The sequence below is a fragment of the Xenopus laevis genome, chromosome 9_10S, assembly GCF_017654675.1.
Source record: "Xenopus laevis strain J_2021 chromosome 9_10S, Xenopus_laevis_v10.1, whole genome shotgun sequence".
Lineage (NCBI taxonomy): Eukaryota > Metazoa > Chordata > Amphibia > Anura > Pipidae > Xenopus > Xenopus laevis.
The window spans coordinates 49,243,980-49,263,879 of NC_054388.1; the positions used below are offsets into that span (position 1 = coordinate 49,243,980).

Consider the following 19,900-nt stretch of genomic DNA (forward strand, 5'->3'; position numbering starts at 1 on the left):
AATATGCAGCAGTGATGATAATGATGTTGATGATAAAGCATGAGCAATGACAGGGGAAGGAGTGCAGATGGCCAAGAAAAGAAATGAACATGGGCATCTCACTAGAAAGGTATAAAAATATTAAAAGATTAAAAGTGCTGCCTTGCCAGTGAAGACAAAATAAAACTTGTCAAAGCAGGGGCATCGCCCCCCCATATGTAATGCAAAGGAGTAAAATTACTTGAGTAGAAGAGACATTGATGTCTAGGGGACATAAGGGCAGAAATGACACATCTCACTGTAACATGGACCTAGTGTAGATTGGGGACACAGAATAAAAAGATTGAGATGATGGAACACAGAATGAAGTGTATCTTTGAGACACAACTGTGTAAGATTACCTGGACCAAGCCAGTAATGCTCTCCCCTAAAGCAGATCCAGCATAGAAAGGGCTGTGACCCAGCTGCACAAAAATAGTCACTTTTCCATGAAAATTGTGAGCAGCCAGGCTAGAAACAAGCCCACTGAATAAATATAAGTGACATTTCTGCACTTTACAGTACCGGGTAGAATAGTACCTGATTGTATCATTATTATTGCATCAAGGAAGTTGGTAAAGGTAACAAGGCCATTAACAGCAGCTAATCAGTAGTTTATCTTTTAGTGTAGTGAGTATAATGAATGGTAAAGTCTTTCTTATAGTTTATAAAACATAATTTTCCTTATAGTTGTATCCAAAAGCCCTGCAAGAAATTCACCAATGCCCATGTAGTCATTTGTAACATTAGTTAGTTGTAGTTTGCACAACACTGTAACATGAACAAATACAGAATGACCCTCTAACTCTAAAGCTATATCATTTTGAAAAAGGAGGGGGGGAGATAAGGATAAAATTCCAAACAAAGATGATTGTGCGGGAAACAATTACAGTAGAACCCCCATTTTGGTTGTTTTTCAGGGAACCAGAAAAAACTGTGTAAAATTCTGGAAAATGTAAAATCAGGGCAATGTATTAATTTAGGTGGGACCACAAAAAAATGATGTATAATGAGAAAAAACTTAAAATCAGGGGATGTAAAATTGAGGTTTCACTGCAATAGTTCCACAGGCAGGGGAACCCGGCAGCTCTGGCACTGCGACACAAGACCTCAGAGAAAGCTTTTCCGATGATACACTGCCTTTAGCTGCAACTCGGACATTTTGAACTTCCTGCCGAACTCTTCAAATTGTCATATTTGATAACATCTTCCATATGATCCATATTCCCAGCCGTGAGGGCAGCTATTAAAAGCTGAAAAAGGAGAAAAGGCACAGGAGACAACAGATAACAGACAAACTCTGCAGTATACAATGGGATTCTTCAGAAGTAATCTGTTATCTACTGTGCATCCTGTGCTTGAATGGCTGCCCCCATGGCTACACAGCAGCTTGTTTATATAAACTATAGTTGTGTTTCTGAAGCAAACACGCAGCTTTTACCAGTGCAGGGCAACATTAAATTATGATTACTTTTAAACACTTTAATTTTTTGGTGTTACTGTTCCTCTAATGTCCATCATCAACATTATTCCTCCTTCCTTGTGTTGTAGGTTTTTTTTTCTCTACATATTGGGCAGGTTAAATAATTTTCATCTGATATATTAATATAGAAATATAGCGGTACGTATGCTGGTCCCCAATAACTATACCCACAAGGTAGAAGTAGGGGGAGAATATAGTGAAGTTATCTGGGAGTATTTAAGTTCCACGTGACAGACAAGACTGGGGGTCCCCAAACTTTTTTTCACAAATGAGCCACATTCAAATATAAAAAGAGATGAAGAGCAACACAAGCATGAAAACATTTCCTGGGGGTGCCAATCAAGTGCAGTGATTGCCGATTCGCTCTATGTGGAGTGGCAACCTACAGGAGGCTCTGTTTGGCAGTACAACTAAAATTTGCCTCCACTTGCTTTGAGGCCACTGGGAGCAACATCTAAGGGGTTGGTGAGCAACATGTTGCTCATGAGCCAATGGTTGGGGATCACTGGACTAGACCATTGAGTGTATATAAGATATGCATATCGTTTAGGTTTGGGGGTTATCGTTAGGGTGTCAAGGGCTTGGTAGGATCCTGTGAATGGTTTAGCCACTGCCAGGCTCCCATAGTTTTCATGGCTCGTCACAAATTGGCAGCCAGAATATCAAGTGAGAGATCTTGGAGGTATTTGCTCTGCTCTCTGTTTAAAGCTTGACACTGAGTATATACAACTGTCAGCCAGAAATGTTCTTCTTCTCAAAATGTGTTTTCCATTCTAAAGAGGATTATCTGAAGTGAGATGAATACTCTGCAAGTCTCAGATGCAACTCAGCAAGTGTACCTCGCACAAGTGTGTTTAAAGAAACAGTAGTGAAAAATGAGAGGAGAAGAAGGAAAATCCAGTGAGGCAACATTTAAGATGAGGAACCCTTTTACATTTGGGATTATCTGCCAGAAACACACAACTCTGTGTGGCTCAAGCAAGGGGTATATACAGGCACATATGTGGCTCACCAGGCAAGGTTGGACTGGCACAACAGAAATTTTCCACTCTAATCTGCCACTTAGACTAAATGCCTGCAAGCCTCCCTTGGGCAGTGCAAGGGCTTTGTGTCCAGCCCTGGTGTTGTATAGTCTTGTCCAATCACAACGTTAAGTGCTTCTGATTACAGAGAGAGGGCCCTATACAAGGAGGACATCCAGTGCCCCCAACAACATACTGAACAAATCTAAATACTCCAATGTAGAGTTTCAAAAGTGATGGGACCCTGCACAGCAGTAATCCCTCCCTCCTTATGGTTTATCTGCTCCTTATGGAGAACTCACCATCAATTTCAGGCATGGCCCCCTTAGCTCATTACAAAGTTACAGATATATAGAAACATTGGGATACCATACCAGTAAGCCTGGTAAGTTCCAGGGACACTCAACCCAAATATCACCCTCACAAGCCTTCAGACTTGGCACCTTAGCCTATAACAAGGTTACTGATACAAGAAAACATTGTTGTAATCCTACCCTGGTAGGGTACTACGGGCACAAATAATCAGTCAGCCCAAATCTCATCCAAACTGGACTTCAGGTCTAGATTAAAGAGGCGGTTTTATCCAGCACAGTCAAGTCCTGTGAGACCACCCTATGATAAACGTCTCTGGAAAATGATCACAGAAAATCATTTCACACAGTTATATCCTCTCATAGGGACTGGGGACATTTGCCAGAATGGAGAAACAGTGTAAGTTCCCAATGAAATAAGGAGATAGGCAGCAATTCCAAAAGTGAGAGTGGGAAAAAGAGATGCAGGGTTTGTTGTAACTTAAAAGATGGCCATGCCCAGTATAATATATTCAGTGCCATGCTACCCTGTGTACTAGCACCCACTTACTTTCCGTTGCGTTGGCGAGTGGAGCATTGCTTCTGGGTTTCTTACTCTTCTTAATCCCCTTGTTGCCAGAAGTATCTGCAAGACAGGGCAATAGATTTATCAGGACACAAGGACACAGATGCAGGCAGTCTGTCATAGCATGGCTTGGCCGTCCAAAAGAGAAGGGGGCCCATTATGAGACGCTAAGTGTTAAACAATGGGCAGACACACGGTATGAGCTTTGGAACAGCTGAGGGGTTAGAGGAACGATCCTTTGTAATCCCCATAGTGTATCCCAGCCTAGCATTCCCCATCACCCCCCTCTGTAACCAACCGCCTTCATGCCGCCTGATATCAAGACACTGAAATACCCTCCAAAAGGCATCAAGCCGTGAGAACTGGCATGCCATTAATTACAGGAACTGCAAACTAACTTTTAGGAAGATTATGATAAAGGTGGTAACGATTGATTAAATGAAAAAAGTAATTAACTTCCCACAAAATGGTTAGGACAGAAGAAGTTCAGCAGTAGCCAGTGTTGAAGCATGAATAACCTGCAACCTGTTACTCAGACTAACCCCTCCTATGCCGTCACCCAGTTGCACCCCTATAGAATCCGTATGTCCCTGCTGTTGAGCAGACCTTGCACATCTAAGGGAGTCATGGCAAATATCAGTACAAGAGTGCTGCAATAGGAACAGTACAGGGAGATCTCTCATAGCGTCATGGATATTTGTGCCAATGGTGCCATCAAGACAAACGGGAGCTCAACAGCTTCAGATAACACTGAGCAGCAAGGGATTTGTTCTTGAACCTGGGCTTACATTTCCTAGGATGATGCCCCTTGGAGAGCTACTGTGTCTAGTTTTATGGCACCAAGAAATGGAAGCCAATGTCACATGCGCCAGGAATGACTGGAAAATCGCGGACATACCTTCAGCTGTGACATTACAGGCACACTCTGCCTTCCCAGCCGAATTCTCAGCTACACACAGGTACTGGCCCTCGTCTTCTGGAAAGGTCTTCTCGATGCTGAGGGAACACAGAGACCCTGAAACAGAAAGTCAGTTGTGGATTAGAGGCTGGATCCAAAACAACTAAACCCATATGTCATTAATGTGGAAGGTGCCAATGTAACTTCACATGAATGTGCATAGCTTGCCATTCTGCATGCCAGACCTCTGGGCATATTGGCACCATATAATTACTCCCCTTTCATAATCCAAATGCATTTTAAGTCATCTGATTGGCATCTACTGGGGTAGGGAGGACTTTAAGCCATTCCCAACGACTCTCTACACTTCATTAAAGAGGAACATACCCTATGTGGCTCATGCTTACACACAATTTACATTTACACTAGAGTAGCCTGAAGCAGGAAGAGTAATGCAGCATTTTCTCCACCAGCACCTGCCCAAATACTCACAAGTGCAAAGGATTGGAGAAGACTTGTGTTTGTCGGTGGATAAAATGCCAAGCATGACATTAGCATAGCTAACAGAGATTGAACACAGCTAAAGTGCATGATGAATATATGAAAACAGTATATATGTGTGGCAGCGTGTTCCAGCAATTCTCTCTTAGTCAGTTCCTGTCAGCCAGGGTCTGACCCAGCTATCTGCACCCCTGCCCCAAAGGGAATATCCCCAGCGGATGTTATAGACACTTCAAAAACAGGATGTCATTAAGCAAAATCCCATATGTTTTGCACTATCAAAACTGAACAACAAAGTCTGCTCTGATGTCTTAGATACGGTATGTTTGCACTACACGCAGTGTTTGACAGATCACAGGGAAATTTGCAATGTACAGAGCAGGGAGTGTTATACACAAAGCACGGGGTGTGTTTGTTTTATGCACAAAGTAGCACATGAATCTGTAGCATAGTAGTATATACAAAGCAATGGGTATGCTATACACAAAGCAGGGGGTGTATCTGTATTATATACAAAGCCTGGGGGTTATGGGCAGGCCCAGATTTGAGGAAAGGCCACCTAGGCCCGGGCCTAGAGCGGCAGGATTTTAGGGGGGCGGCATGCTTCCCAACCACACCCAAATTGGTTCAAAAACACAACATGTGCATCAAACAGAAAAAAAATAATCTGTTTGAAACAAATTTCTATATGTGATTATTCCGTTTTCAATTCATAAAAGTGAACTTTTCCTTTAAGATAACTGGAAGCCAGGCCTGAGTATGAACAATCTTCTTAGGGGTCTCCATGGTAAGAAATAAGCTCACTATTGCCATTGAGCTTACATGTAACAGGCACCCTGGGAAAAATACCCTGACAGTTGATTACAATCAAACTTGCATTTCTTTGGCTGTTATTAAACTATAACTCCCAGCATTCATAGAGAGCAGTTGGCTAAACCTCCTTTAACCTCCTATATCTCACTGGAGTTAATCACCAGAGCCTGAATGAAACAAACTGCACAGTGTCTAGCAATACAGACTGCAGGATTATACACTATGCACTAAACAATAAAGCTGCAGAGATTATACACCTAGTGCCCATCATTAGAAAACTACAGAGATTATACACCTAGTGCCCAGAAATACAGACTGCAGGTATGGGATCCATTATCCGGAAACCCGTTATCCAGAAAGCACCGAATTACGGAAAGGCTGTCTCCCATAGACTCCATTATAATCAAAGGATCCAATTTTTTAAAAAATGTTTCCTTTTTCTCTGTAATAATAAAAAAAAACATCCTCGGGTTTATTTAATGTTTATATGATTTTCTAGTAGACTTGGGGGCGAAAACGTCGAAATTCGAGCATCGAATTGCAATAGTTCGACATTCAAAGTCAAAGTTTTTTTTTGATCGAGCATGGCTATATTCGATCGAAGTAAAATCGTTCAATAGATCGATTAAATCCTTCGATACAAACGATTTAATTGATTGATCGAAGGAACGAGCGTTTCTTTTAAAAAATAAACTTTGACTTCTAAAAACTTAGCCAAATATTGGCTATAGGTTATAGGAGGTCCCCAAAGGCTTACATAGCAATTTGGCAGGTTTAAGGTCAAAGTCGAAGTTTTTTAAAGAGACAGTACTTAGATTTTCGAATGGTCGAATATTTAAAGTATTTTCAATTAGAATTGAAGTCAAAGTCGAATTTGGCCTATTCGATAGACGAAGTACCCAAAAATTACTTCAAAAATTGAAACTTTTGAATTCAAAAATTCACTTCGAATTCACCTTAGTAAATGTGCCCCTAAAGGTATGAAGAAATTACAGAAAGATCCGTTATCCAGAAAACCCCAGGTCCCATGCATTCTGGATAAAAGGTCCCATACCTGTACAAGTATTAAACAATAAAAATTGCATATATTATACACCAAGTGCTCAGCATAGTGCTAGCTTTATTGTAATAAGTGTGTTATTGTATATGAGGAATACATATCAGTGATGTTCATGATACAAAGTTTATTAAATCCTGTTTATGGGATTTAACTAACAAGAATTGCAGACATTGGTTACACAGCAGTTTGGCACACAAAGGGTGCTGTCCATGTGACCAGGGCATCATAGTGTCTAACACTCTTAACCTTAAAACCAGAGGCTGAACTAAAGTGACTTGAACTGAAATCACAACATTTCGAGGTTATGGTCCTGTCTAGGAGATCTTGCCTGGCAAACCTGCCATCTTCCCATTTTCCAGAAGACACTGTTTCAGTCAGATCTGCAGTATGGCATCTTCCATTTAAAGTAGTAAACTCAAATATATTGATAAACTATGCTCCCACTAGCAGAAAGTATATTTTGTAAAAATTGTTATATTTTCTTTTTAAGAAATCTTCAACTAAAGGTAATTTGCATTTCATTGCAATTTGCACCCATATACCAGGCCTCTCCTTTGGTGTACATTACCCTCATTTACTCCCCTTGCTCCCCCCATTGGTTGGTTACCTTCTTGAGAGAGTACAATGTACTTGGAGGATTTGATGACTTTTCCATCCAGAATCCATGTGATGGTTGGTGGTGGTTCAGATGTGACCCGGCACTGCAACACCAGCTTTTCCCCATCAGTAATATGTACATCCTGCAATACCTCCAAAAACTCTGGTTTTGTGGCTGCACTTGGGACACTGTCCTTCTCGACACTTGGGGCACTGTCCTTCTCCGCACCTGGGGAAATGGTCTTTTCCGCACTTGGGGCAATGGTATTTTCCGCACTTGGGGCAATGGTCTTTTCCGCACTGGTCTTTTCCACACTTGGGGCAATGGTCTTTTCCACACTTGGAGCAATGGTCTTTTTCACACTTGGGGCAATGGTCTTTTCCGCACTTGGGGCAATGGTCTTTTCCGCACTGGTCTTTTCCACACTTGGAGCAATGGTCTTTTTCGCACTTGGGGCAATGGTCTTTTCTGCACTTGGGGCAATGGTCTTGGCTGAATTAGGGACAATAGTCTTGTTTGCACTTGGGACACTGGTCTTTTCCGCACTTGAGACACTGGTCTTATCTGCACTTGGGACACTGGTCTTGGTTACATTTGGGCCACTGTTCTTGGCTACACTTGGTACACTGCTCTTGGCTCCACTCGAGACACTGTTCTTGACTGCCTCCCCATCCACTACTGGGCAGCAATTCACCTGAGACTTATTTCCCTTGACCACTGGCTTTGCATTCTCATGTGGAATGTTGTTAGGGCTGCCGTTCTCAGTGGGCACTTTTCTCTTAGTACCTAGGACAGACCTAAAGTCAGGAGCTGCTGCCTTGGTGATCACCTTATCTGGCAGAGGGGTTTTGGGAGTTGATGGCTTCTTGCCCAGCACAGAGCGGAAGTCCACCTGCTGTGAGCTATTGACCTTGCGTTCATCCTCAGACAGGGCCTTAGGCTTGACCTGCTTCTGGAGGTTGGCTCGGAAGTCCATCTTCTCTGGTGGGATATCCTTCAGATCCTCCTCAGAAACTCTCCTTGTGCTTACCTTTTTCCCCAAAACTCTTCAGAAGTCGACTTGTTCCGTCTCCTGCTGCCTGAGCTTCTCCTCTGAGCTTTCCTTGACCTCAACTCTTCTCTTGAGCACCCCTCGAATATTATCCTGATCCTCTTCAGTTCCAAGACTCAGTGCATCCTCCTCATCCCATCCATCCCTCTCAGAAAAGCACAGCTGCTCCCTCTGCCTGAGAGTCAAATTGGGAAAGAGAGAGAAAGAGGCAATCAGGGAGGTTTGGCTTTAGAAAAAAAAAATTTAAACAAACTCTCTTCTAGGAAGGGAAATGTCTTTAGGGGAGGGAGTTTGATTAGAAGGAACACAGTCCATTGCTTTATTGCATGAATGACGATTTCAGTGACCTTATAAGGGAACGAGCCAAGAAAAAACGTCTGCCTTCATCTCGCTCTCTGTCTGTGTCTAGTCCAGCACAGTGTGATGGGTCACATTTGGGGGGATTAGCTTGGCTCTTGGGAAAGAATGGTATTAGCATAGCAGCAGCCTTAGAACCTGCAGTGACTAACTGTGTATGAGAGTGACCCCCAGAGCTTCCCTCAACCATCAGAGAAACCTGGCAGCTGCATTCTCCCACAGCGTTACTGCAAACAAAGGAGATGCTTCTTTTTTATACTCAAGCAACAGCAATGAACTTCAATTACTGTGTTTCTCTGTATATTAAGCAACCTCTGTTCTATACTCCCCTCGTCTCTTGCACCATCGCTTATAATTTATCCCACAATCTCAGGGCAAAGTATAGAAGTGTATCCCTGAGCTGGGAGAACATTGCTGTGGTTAAAGGGACATGATCATCCTAAAACCCAAACTTGCCTTCGTGACTGCTCTAAAGCTGAAAGTCTAGCTATCTTTATAACAGAGCATTCTGTCACACTAGCACAGATCCTGTGTGATATCCATTATAAGCAGTAGTCCCGCCCTGCTTTATGGCTGAGATTCTAGCTATCTGTATAACAGGACATTCTGTCGCAATGGCACAGACCCTACCTTATACCCATTGTAAGCAGCAGTCCTATCCTGCTTTATGGCTGAGATTTTAGCTCTTTGTATAACAAAGCATTTGTTAACAGTGGCACAGATCCGTTATGGCTGAGATTCTAGCTATCTGTATAACAGAGCATTCTGTCACAGTGATACAGATCATATCTATACCCATTGTAAACTGCAATTCTCTGTCCTGCTTTACAGCTGATATTCTAGGTGTTTGTATAGGATCTGTACCACTGTGGCAGAATACTCTGATACCAAATAGCAGAGGTTACTGAGACATTGATTAACAGCAGCTGAACATTAGCAGGTTGAACATCCCTGGTTTACATCGTTTATATCACCTTAGACTGGTTGAGAATCCTAGACCAAAATATTAATAGAAACACAAATCGTTAATGGTTTTTGTAACCAAAAAATAAATCAAAGGGACACATTGAAAAAAAGATAAATCCCAGCCCCATGCCTTTTCCTTACTAACATTCCCCAAAAGACACAGAAGAATTATTGCCTGCAAAAAAACAAAACAAACATGGATGCCACACAGACAGTTTAGGGCAGCTGGAATACATCTCCCAGCATTCTTTCTGAGCCATTTGGTCTATGGCTTTTGCTGCAAATGTATTGGCACCACACTCCCTTAGCAAATGAAAAAAACCCTGTGATTACTAGAGGTTGGACTAAACTGACAAAGGCTCTAGTGGGTGGAATATTATTCAAGCAATAATGACAATATTGGGGTTGTCAAAGGAGGGTTCTTGTGGCATAGCTTTTGGCTGGCAGTGGGGTGCTGGGACAGCATGGTTGGGCATTTACACTTGCCAAAGGGGCATCTCATATACATCCAACCCCTGCCCCTTCTGTTCCTGCCACCTTCTTCCTGACCCTACTAAGGTTCATGGGAAATCATCACGTTCTTACAAGCTTAAACCTGTGTCAGCCGCAATTTTTATACTTCTATTGCCTCTAACTCCTAGGGTTTTTGACACCCAAAAAGCAAATGTAGGGACACATATCAGTCCCATCCATCCTACATCATTGCTTTTTAAATTTATGTTTAAAAGATTAGTGTCACCATATATGGAGCTGAGAGTATGCCTGTGCCAGGACGTGCCTCGAGCGAATACTCAGAGCAGCCTTCAATGAGATCTGCACTCGGCATTAGGGGCCGCTGATGTTTCATTTCACCTCTATGGCCTCCTGCGCCTCTCTCTCTCCTGCACTCAATACCATATTAATCCATATAAAAGGGTGTTCATCTGTGCAAAGGCACAAGATATGAATTCAGCGAGAGCAGCCTATTTACAGGAAACCAAAATTTCAAATTACTTGACTAGGTAGTCACTTTCCGAAATAAATTAACCCATACATTGCTGCCCTAGCAATGTAACATTTTAAATGGGGAAGTTTTACATTTCGGTTTTAGGATCTGTAAACCACAAGTTTTTATTTAGCAAAATGCACCTTCCTTTGAATTCATAACAAGGTTTCAGATTCATAGATACATTAGTATAACAGTCACCCTACTATATTTCCAAGGGTACCCAGGGCACAAATAAGCACTCACCCCAAATCTCACCCAACCAGCCTCCATGCTCATGACGAGGTTACAGATACATATATACATTAGAGCAGGGGTCCCCAAGTTTTTATGTAGCAAAATGCACCTTCCCTTGAATTCATAACAAGGTTTCAGATTCATAGATACATTAGTGTAACAGCCACCCTACTATAATTCCAGGGGTATCCAGGGCACAGATAAGCACTCACCCCAAATCTCACCCAACCAGCCTCCAGGCTCATAACAAGGTTACAGATACATAGATACATTAGAGCAGGGGTCCCCTACCTTTTTAACCCATGAGCCACATTCAAATGTAAAAAGAGTTGGGGAGCAACACAAGCATGAAAAATTTTCCTAGGCATTCCAAATAAGTGCTGTGATTGGCCATTAGGTTGCCACTATGCGGACTGGCAGCCTACAGGAGGCTCAGTTTGGCAGTACACCTGGTTTTATACAATTAAAAAGTGCCTCCGAGCCTGAAATGTAAAAATAAGCACCAGCTTTGAGGCCAGTGAGAGTAGCATCCAACGGGTTGGAGAGTAACATGTTGCTCATGAGCCAATGGTTGGGGATCAATGCATTAGAGTAACAGTCACCCTACTATAGTTATAGGAAGACTCAGAGCAGAAATAAGCGGTCACCCCAAATCCCACCCAACCAGCCTCCAGGCTCATAGGATTACAGATACATAGATACATTGGAGTAACAGTCACCTAACTATAGTTCCAGGGGTACCCAGGGCAAAACTATGCAGTCACCCAACATCTCACCCTAACTGGCCTTCGTGCTGGGCCTCCTTAGCTCATAACAAGGTTACAGATATATAGAAACATTGGGGTAACAGTCACCCTTCTATAGTTCCAGGAATACCCAGGGCACAAATAAGCACTCATACAATTCTCATCCTAACTGGCCTTCAGGCTGAGCCCTCTTATCTCACAAGGTTACATATTAATAGAAACAATAGGATAACAGTCACCCTGCTATGTTCTAATCTAGGGGTACCAAGGGCACACAGATAATATATTTGGAGCTGCAGATGGGGGAGAGCTGTTACTGAATCACAACTCCCTGCTCCCATGTATCTTGTGGGACTATGACACTGATCCTGGGTGTATTTTCAGAAACAATGCTGTTAAGCAAGACAGTACTGCTGTGTTTTTGGAGGACGCAATAGTGGCAGACACATGAGCACCAGGAAAAACACATAAATGTCAGTTTAACTTTTTCAACAGCAAATCAGTTTATTTTCCAAGCATAGCATTACAATGTCGAATGCCTTCAGTTATATAAACATGTCCCTTTTAAAAATATTGAATAACCTTCAAAACAGTTAAATTACCAGACCTTATTATACTGTAGAGTCCCTCCATACGCATTACTACAACTCCTCTCATGCTTGGACAGGGGTAAAAACGGCAGAAAGAAGGCCACTGTATTGTAAATGACTGATGCCATATGCCATTAAAATGTTAAGGCTGTCAGATGATATAGGAATCTGCAGTGATAACTACTAAGTCAAAGGGCACGGCAGCTGTTATTTTTATTAGAGACAATAACCAGGGACTTTCTCGCGTGGCATCAGCCAAACCTCTTCAGTGCTCCAACTAGCAATGCAATAAAGTAAATTAAAATTCCTATCAGCATGTTGAACTGTGTTACATGCAGAATAATTACCCACAGATGGACCCTGCCCAGACAGAAGACAAGGTGAGTGAAGAACCACAGATGTACCCTGCCAGGGCTGAGGGGAATGGGAGTGGCACATACAGAATCAGTGCCTATATGTTCTAGGAAATGACTGAAACAGTAACAAAAAGAAAAAAATTAAGAATGTAACAAAAACTGTTATTTTTTTTTATCTATTTAAGCTACAGTTTAAGGTTCAAAACATCCTAAAGCCTAAATAGAATCCTCCATTATTTGCTGAAGAACACAAATAGTTCCAGCTGGAGCCATATTTGGTTTGGGCGACCTCTCCCTAAAAGTCGCTCTTAAATGTTCTGGCCATTTCATGGGAAGCCTTGTTTCCTGCCATCTGCCCTCGGCACAATCAGAAAGGAATTACTTCCCCTTTAGTTACTCAGTTACTCTAATCACTGGGGAGGAATTTCCAGGGAATGCTACAAAGTGGATCAGATTGCAGGAAGTGACAGCTATAGGGCTAAAAGGGAATTTTAGAAACTGTACAGTCTGATAGTGATAAAGACATTTATAAGGCAATTTGCAAATAGCAGGACTGACCCCCCAAGAGAGGGGCACTAATGACCTCTTCTGGAATTACATAAAATAGGATAAAAGGTCCCAAGCCTGTATGGAATACCCTATACATTACAACATATGCATTGTCGAGTGCACCATCCCTAAATACCAGAGGTAGACCCAGACCTGTGCTAGAGTTGGGATTGAAACAAGTCACAGCAGTGGGATTTAGAGGGTTAAGGATATTGCAGAGGGTGGATGTTACTGATGGCTAGCTCCAGGTCAGGGGTGTTCTGAGCATACACCGTTGGGGGACAGGGGTAAAAATGCATATGGGAGCATGGGAAGGGGCTGAGCAATCACTGTTATTTCGATTTACTGCTTTGTTAATGTACCGGGCTGTGAGGTCAGTGGTTTGGGGAAGCTAATGGATAATGGAGAGAGTTAATAGGTTAATGCCCTGCTTGCCAATCTATCACAACTATGGATTAAACCATTCACATCCAACCAGCAGGTCACTAACCAAAATAACTTATAGATTGCTCAGTCAGCTGGCAGAGAATGTTGGGAGTTGTAGTTTAGGTACATTTGTGTGCCCTCACTTTTGAGGAGCTGTTACTGCTGGAAAACAGAAATCAGGTCAAACGCGCCCCTGTCTCCTGTAGGGGTAAAGGGATTTATCTGATCCCCCAGTTAAGAGCTCACACGTCTTTGTATGACATAATTTTATTGGGTTGAAAAAAGACAAAGTCCATCAAGTTCAACCCCTCTAAATGGAAACCAAGTATCCATACACACACCACATAAATTCTATATACCCATATCTATACTAACTATAGAATTTAGTATCACAATAGCCTTTGATATTATGTCTATCCAATAAATCATCCAAGCCATTCTTAAAGGCATTAACTGAATCAGCCATCACAACATCACCCGGCAGTGCATTCCACAACCTCACTGTCCTGACTGTAAAGAACCACCTATGTTGCTTCAAATGAAAGTTCTTAATAAAGCCAAGCCTTGGACATGTGGAGCCACTCTATATCATGTACCTTTGTGGCTCCAGACTAAAAGCCCAAAAACATTAAAGTAAAGGGGGGGGCTTACTTTAGCTTGATCTGGTAGTGGCCGCCATCACTCTGCTGGACATTTCTGAGGATAAGTATGAAGACATCATCACTCTGTAGGATCTTGCTGGGGGGGAGAACACAACCATCTTTCAGCAACTGTATCTGTGGGAAGGGATCCCCAGCAATGGCACAGGACAGGATCACATTCTGCCCCAGGGTAATGGGTAATGGCCAGAGCAGATCAGAGGTATGGCCATGCATGCAAGGGGCTTTTTTTCTATTGGGTGGCCATTTTTCCTAGGAGGAGGATCTTGCTAACTTTGTAGTATCAGGCCCCATGATAACTGATGGGGGGCCCAGAGGGTGGGGTTTGGCATATGTAAAGGCAGTTTCTGACCTTGTACGTTTAAGGTGGCCTCAGTTGTGGCTTGCCCCAAGCTATTCCATGCTTTACAGGTGTAGATTCCTGTGTCCTCTGGGAAGACTTCTTGGATACACAGGCGGTGCTCATTACAACTCTGTTCAAAATGAAAATCCTCTGTCTCCTGAATCTCTTTTCCATTATGAAACCAAAGGATCTCAGCAGGGGGAGCCACTTCAGAGAAAGAAAAACAACATTTAGAGGGTTGCTAATATAACATAAGAGTAAAGCTGGCCATAGATGTTGAGATTTTTAAAAGATCAGATCCTCATCGTGAGACCACGATTTTCTCAGAACGATCGTCCGAATTGACCATCAACGTAAAAGACCAATTTGCCAGGAAAACAAAGGGGAGCTGCCTGCTTGGCCCTGCAAACATAGATAGATTGCACTGGGACCGACAAAGATTTTTTGACCTGGCCGATCAATTTCCTGACAGATGTCGGCCGAAAAATCGTAAGATGTACGATTGTTCGAATCCCACTAACCGCACGATAATTTCGAAGAATTGGTAGGACGTCCCTAAAATCGGTCGTTCGGCAAGAAGAATCATCACGTCTATGGGGAGCTTAAGAGAAGCTACGGGGAACAAGACTGCAATGAATCAGCCATAGACTCCAATATGGAAAACCTAAAAATGTTTATTTTAGAATAATGATCTGCCTCTTCCCAGCTTGCAATATAAAATACTCTCTGGTTGCAAGGTTAGTGACCCCAGCAGCAAATTAGAATGCATCAACCATGTCTCACTAGCTCCTTGTCCATCTTCCTTCATCTTATCTCCAGCTTGCCGTAGTATTCCTACTATCCTCCGATCTTCCCTGATCCTTCACATATCATGTTATCCATAAGGATTATGGGGATCCCACAATGCTGTGAGGCCTCCATTCCAGAGACCTGAGGAGAAGTCAATGTACCTGACACTTCCACAGTCATTACAACTTGACTCCCATCCATAACCTGCAGATCAGTGAGGTGCTTTAGGAAGACAGGCTCTCGACTGGCCCCCGGCTCCTCCACCGTTTTCTTTTCTGGAAATAAAGAGAAATTAATAAGATGAAGGGGAAAGGGTGTTGCTTCTGCTGTGTGAAGCGTAACTACCTACACAGCAGACTCAGCTTACCCGCGCGCCGGGGTGGGTGGGGGTAGTCGTGGTCATGCTGCATCGTAGTCCCCCCCCCTTCTCAACCCCTCTTGTACCTTTAAAATAGGTGTTACACGGTAAGGGGGATGCAGCAAGAGTGGGTGGGGGGGGTACCTGGGGAGGAGGAACTGTTTGCATCCGGCCCCATCAGTAGATTATTTTATGGGAGTCTGGGGCTCCCTAACACCCAATATATGACATGTATAACAACTGTAAATTAATTTAAATCCATCAAGTATTCAGTGCAGCCCAGCAACTAGCAAAGTGCCCCTTAGTATACTCTGCCCCTCTGTCTGTGCCCAGTTTAATGGAATCTCAGTACCAGGGCCATTCTGCAGGGTAGTAACATTTAACAGAACATGGTTCAGGGAGAAACAAAATTAAATCCTACAACCCCCCCCCCCATAAAAACACTGAATTGCCTTGGAATGGGGTGGAAATTCAGTGCTGGTCTCTATATCATACAGTGTCTGACAGTAAAACTCGCTATGGAAATATCTGCCCTCTGCTCAGTAACGTACAATTAAACACACAGAATCTGCTGGCACAGACCCAACTCCTGAAATAGAAACAATTAGTCTCGGCCAGTACTGAACCCCCATCCTGCAGGGCCCAGCGCATGTGATTCCAAGGCCCCATCACTTCTCATTCAGCCTCAAGCTCTACAGATCTGTTACAGTCCTTCCCCTGACACCATCTTGCCTTACTATACACACTCATGCACAGTTACAGCACGGTTTTACCCTACTGTACACACTGAGCCATGGACCAGTTACAGCAAATAGATAGATCTGTACGGTGCTGTGCAGTTGTCTCCCTGTTTCCTGCATGGCCACACCAAGTGTGGGGCCAAGGGTTTCTGAGCAACAACAATGATTGGACATAGCATTTATACATGTGACATGGAATAACGTTTGAATGAATCCTTGCTTTATTCAGATGTTTGACTGAAACGCTCAGACTATAATCAACAGCTAAATGAGGACACCAGCCTTGCTAAATTGCTCTGACTGAGGGGAGACCCAACCCCAACTAGTAGCATGGAAAGGAACCTGGAACTGGAAAATCCACACTAAAATCCAGGGTATTTAAGGCTTTATGGGCAGGAATGTGCTGTGAGAGTTAATGGCCCTAGTGAGCAGAACAATCTGTGCCTCCTGCCTGGCACCCTGGCAGCTGGCAACAAGCAAAGCTCTCTGTCTATAGGCTTATAAATTATGTGAGAATAATCACTCTGTGGGCAGTGGAAGATGGCAAGCTCCATGCTGGGATGGCTTTGTGCCCAATTGCTCTCCAACAGTGGCCATGTGCCTAATATCCAGGATGTGCTTGTGTGAAGTGTTGAAGATCAGAAACCAATAGAAATTGATGGGAAGAGAAATGTATTTCAGACACTAGAGGGAGCCAGAGAAACAGCAGCCAACAGGTATATTTGGGGCCCAACATAGGGTAAGTAGAATTGTATGATCAATACCTTCCTGAAAGCTTAATTTATTAACATATAAAACTCTCAGCTGTGGGTTGCCAGTTAAATGGGGTGGAGTGTGTATTGTATAGTGTATCTGCTCATCCTCCACCCACTTTATAATTACTACTGTGTATAAAGTTCAGAAAATGGAAATTATGTTACGGTGGGTGTGACTGGGGTTTGGTGGCAGAGATTGGGGCAATGCTGGAATTTGCAGATTAAGATATTTCATTAAAATGTAAAGACAAAGTGAGTTAAACAATTTAAAAAAACATCTGAAAGGAGACTACAGTAAATGGAAATGAAGCAGAGGGTACATTATAGGGAGAATGATTGCCCACAGCTGGGTAGATGAATACAATCTACTCCAACACTTATCCAGGTACTCTTTCTGCTCCTGGGCTGCTCTGCTGGAACCCACTCACCCCAAGAATGTGAATTCAGACTCCCCCAGTACTTACAAAGTTACACCACTCCTTCTAAATAAATTGGAATGAGAGCAGCCAAAGGAATAGAAAGTGACTGGATTCACTTCCAGAGGGTAAGGTTCCTGTCTCACTATTGGAAAGAGGAGGAAGAAGAGCAGGAAGAACAGAGAATATGAGTATAAGGGAACATTGCCCTCCTGCAGAACTTATCCAGATACAGAGCTCTGAACTTCTACTTTCTGTACTTGGGCTGCTCTCTTTGTAATGGTCAGGCAGACGGTGATGCTTGGATAGAATTGAAAGTAAGGACTAAGGGGCAGGGCTAATACCATCAACCTGCTTTATATTGCCACAGAAATCAATGCAAATGAAAACCTTAGTTCGGTGAATGCCCCAACTACTCCCTGAATATGAGGAGCAGAGCAACCCAGTTGCAGGAAGTACAGACAAACACAGCTTCGGGATGGAGTCTGGATTCACTTATTGGGGGTCCTAATGTGTCTAAAGCAAATGTCTCCAAGGTTCTCTGTAATATACTTTTAATAGCTTTGTCACAGCCCTAAGCAGATGCACATACTGCGATCTAAAGGGTTAACAGCGGGTTGCATATAAATCACTGATAGTAATCGCATCTTATTGTGTGTGTTTGTGGCATAACTATTAATAATAATAATGTGGCCACACTCCCTTCACGTTCCCATCCCATATCTTACAGACAGGCATAAATAGACTCAGGGAATGAAATTTATATTCAGGATCCATAAACCAAAAGAATTTCTAATCAGAAAAAAGCGGAAAAAAAATTCCAGTACAAATAGAGAGAGAAAAAAGTAACCAAGTGTGGACCGGGACTGTCAGATTTAACCCATTCAGTCACTAGGGGGAGGCCAATTCTTCCAAATATTTCTCTGACCCTTCCCCATGGACACTTTCCCCTCAATAAAAAGATACAGCCAACATCCTAAGGGTGGCAGGTCCATTGTGTGCTGCCCTAATGTCTGTCTGCCCTTAACTGATTATTAAAGGGAAAATGTTACTGTTTTTTTCCCTAAAAGAAATGTTGTTAATGACAAAGGACTCTGATTATTAAAGCTACATTCAATTTCTATTTGTTTAGGATGCCCCAAATCCCAAGTTCAGAATTTGGCTGCATTGAAGCCTTTTTCAGCAGGATTCAGATTCATTTGAATATAATTGCCTGCCAATGGGTGAATCCGACACAACTTTAGGTTAAGGAAATTGCTAAATTGTTTTATACATATATGTATCCCCCCCCTTCCCTTATGCTAATTTGCATATGCAAAAAAGGTTGGGTTCAGTTTGAGATTCGGTTAAATGCTTTGTGAAAGATTCAGGGTGAATCCTAAAAAATTGGATTCCGTGCATCTCTACTATTGATAGCTTTGTCACTCATTGTGTTATAGCGCTTGTGTAAGTGAATCCTACAATATTATGTCACTTTTTGTGCTTGTGTGAGTACTGGTACTCACCTGACTGGCTCTAGTTCTTTAGTATGGGGAATTGTATTTCCTGATACTTACATGGCTTCCTCTACTTCCATTGCATGGGGGAGTGTATTGCCTGGTACTCATGTAACATTCTACTTTTTTTAGCATGGGTTAGTGTACTTCCTGATACTCACATGGCTGTCTTTACTTCCTTTGCATGGGGCAGTGTATTTTTTGTCACTCTCGCGACTGTCTCTATTTCTTTTGCATGGAGGAGTGTATTTGCTAGTACTCACAATGCTATCTTAATTTCCTTTGCACAGGGGAGTGTATTTCCTGGTACTCACATGGCTGTCTTTACTTCCTTTGAATAGTGGAGTGCATTTCCTGGTACTCACATGGCTGTCTTAAGTTTCTTTGCATGGAGGAAATAGCTATCTTTACTTCCTTTACTTCCTTTGCATAGGGGAGTGCATTTCCTGGTACTCACATGGCTGTCTTAAGTTTCTTTGCATAGAGGAGTGTATTTCTTGGTACTCACACTGGGGGTCATTTATCAAAACTGGGCAAATTTGCCCATGGGCAGTAACCCATGGCAACCAATCAAATTGCTGCTTTCATTGTTCTACTTGCAGCTGGCTTTAAAAAGCTAACCACTGATTGGTTGCTATAGGTAACTGCCCATGGGCAAATTTGCCCAGTGTTGATAAATGAGCCCCACTGTCTTTACTTCCTTTACATGGGGGAGTGTAATTCCTGGTACTCACATGTCTGCCTCTACTTCCATTGCATGGGGGAGTGTATTGCCTGGTACTCATGTAACTCTCTACTTTTTTAGCATGGGG

At 42.7% G+C, this 19,900-nt stretch overlaps 1 protein-coding gene across 1 annotated transcript in view; it reads right to left on the bottom strand.

Moving 5' to 3' along the window:
* Nucleotides 1-19,900, bottom strand: part of mylk.S (myosin light chain kinase S homeolog) — a 47,906-nt gene that overhangs the window by 16,725 nt on the left and 11,281 nt on the right. Inside the window, 6 exon segments of the mRNA XM_041578288.1 lie at nucleotides 3,385-3,459; nucleotides 4,298-4,414; nucleotides 7,279-8,495; nucleotides 14,184-14,460; nucleotides 14,544-14,741; nucleotides 15,485-15,598. Of these exon segments, the coding sequence (XP_041434222.1) occupies nucleotides 3,385-3,459; nucleotides 4,298-4,414; nucleotides 7,279-8,495; nucleotides 14,184-14,460; nucleotides 14,544-14,741; nucleotides 15,485-15,598 (1,998 nt within the window).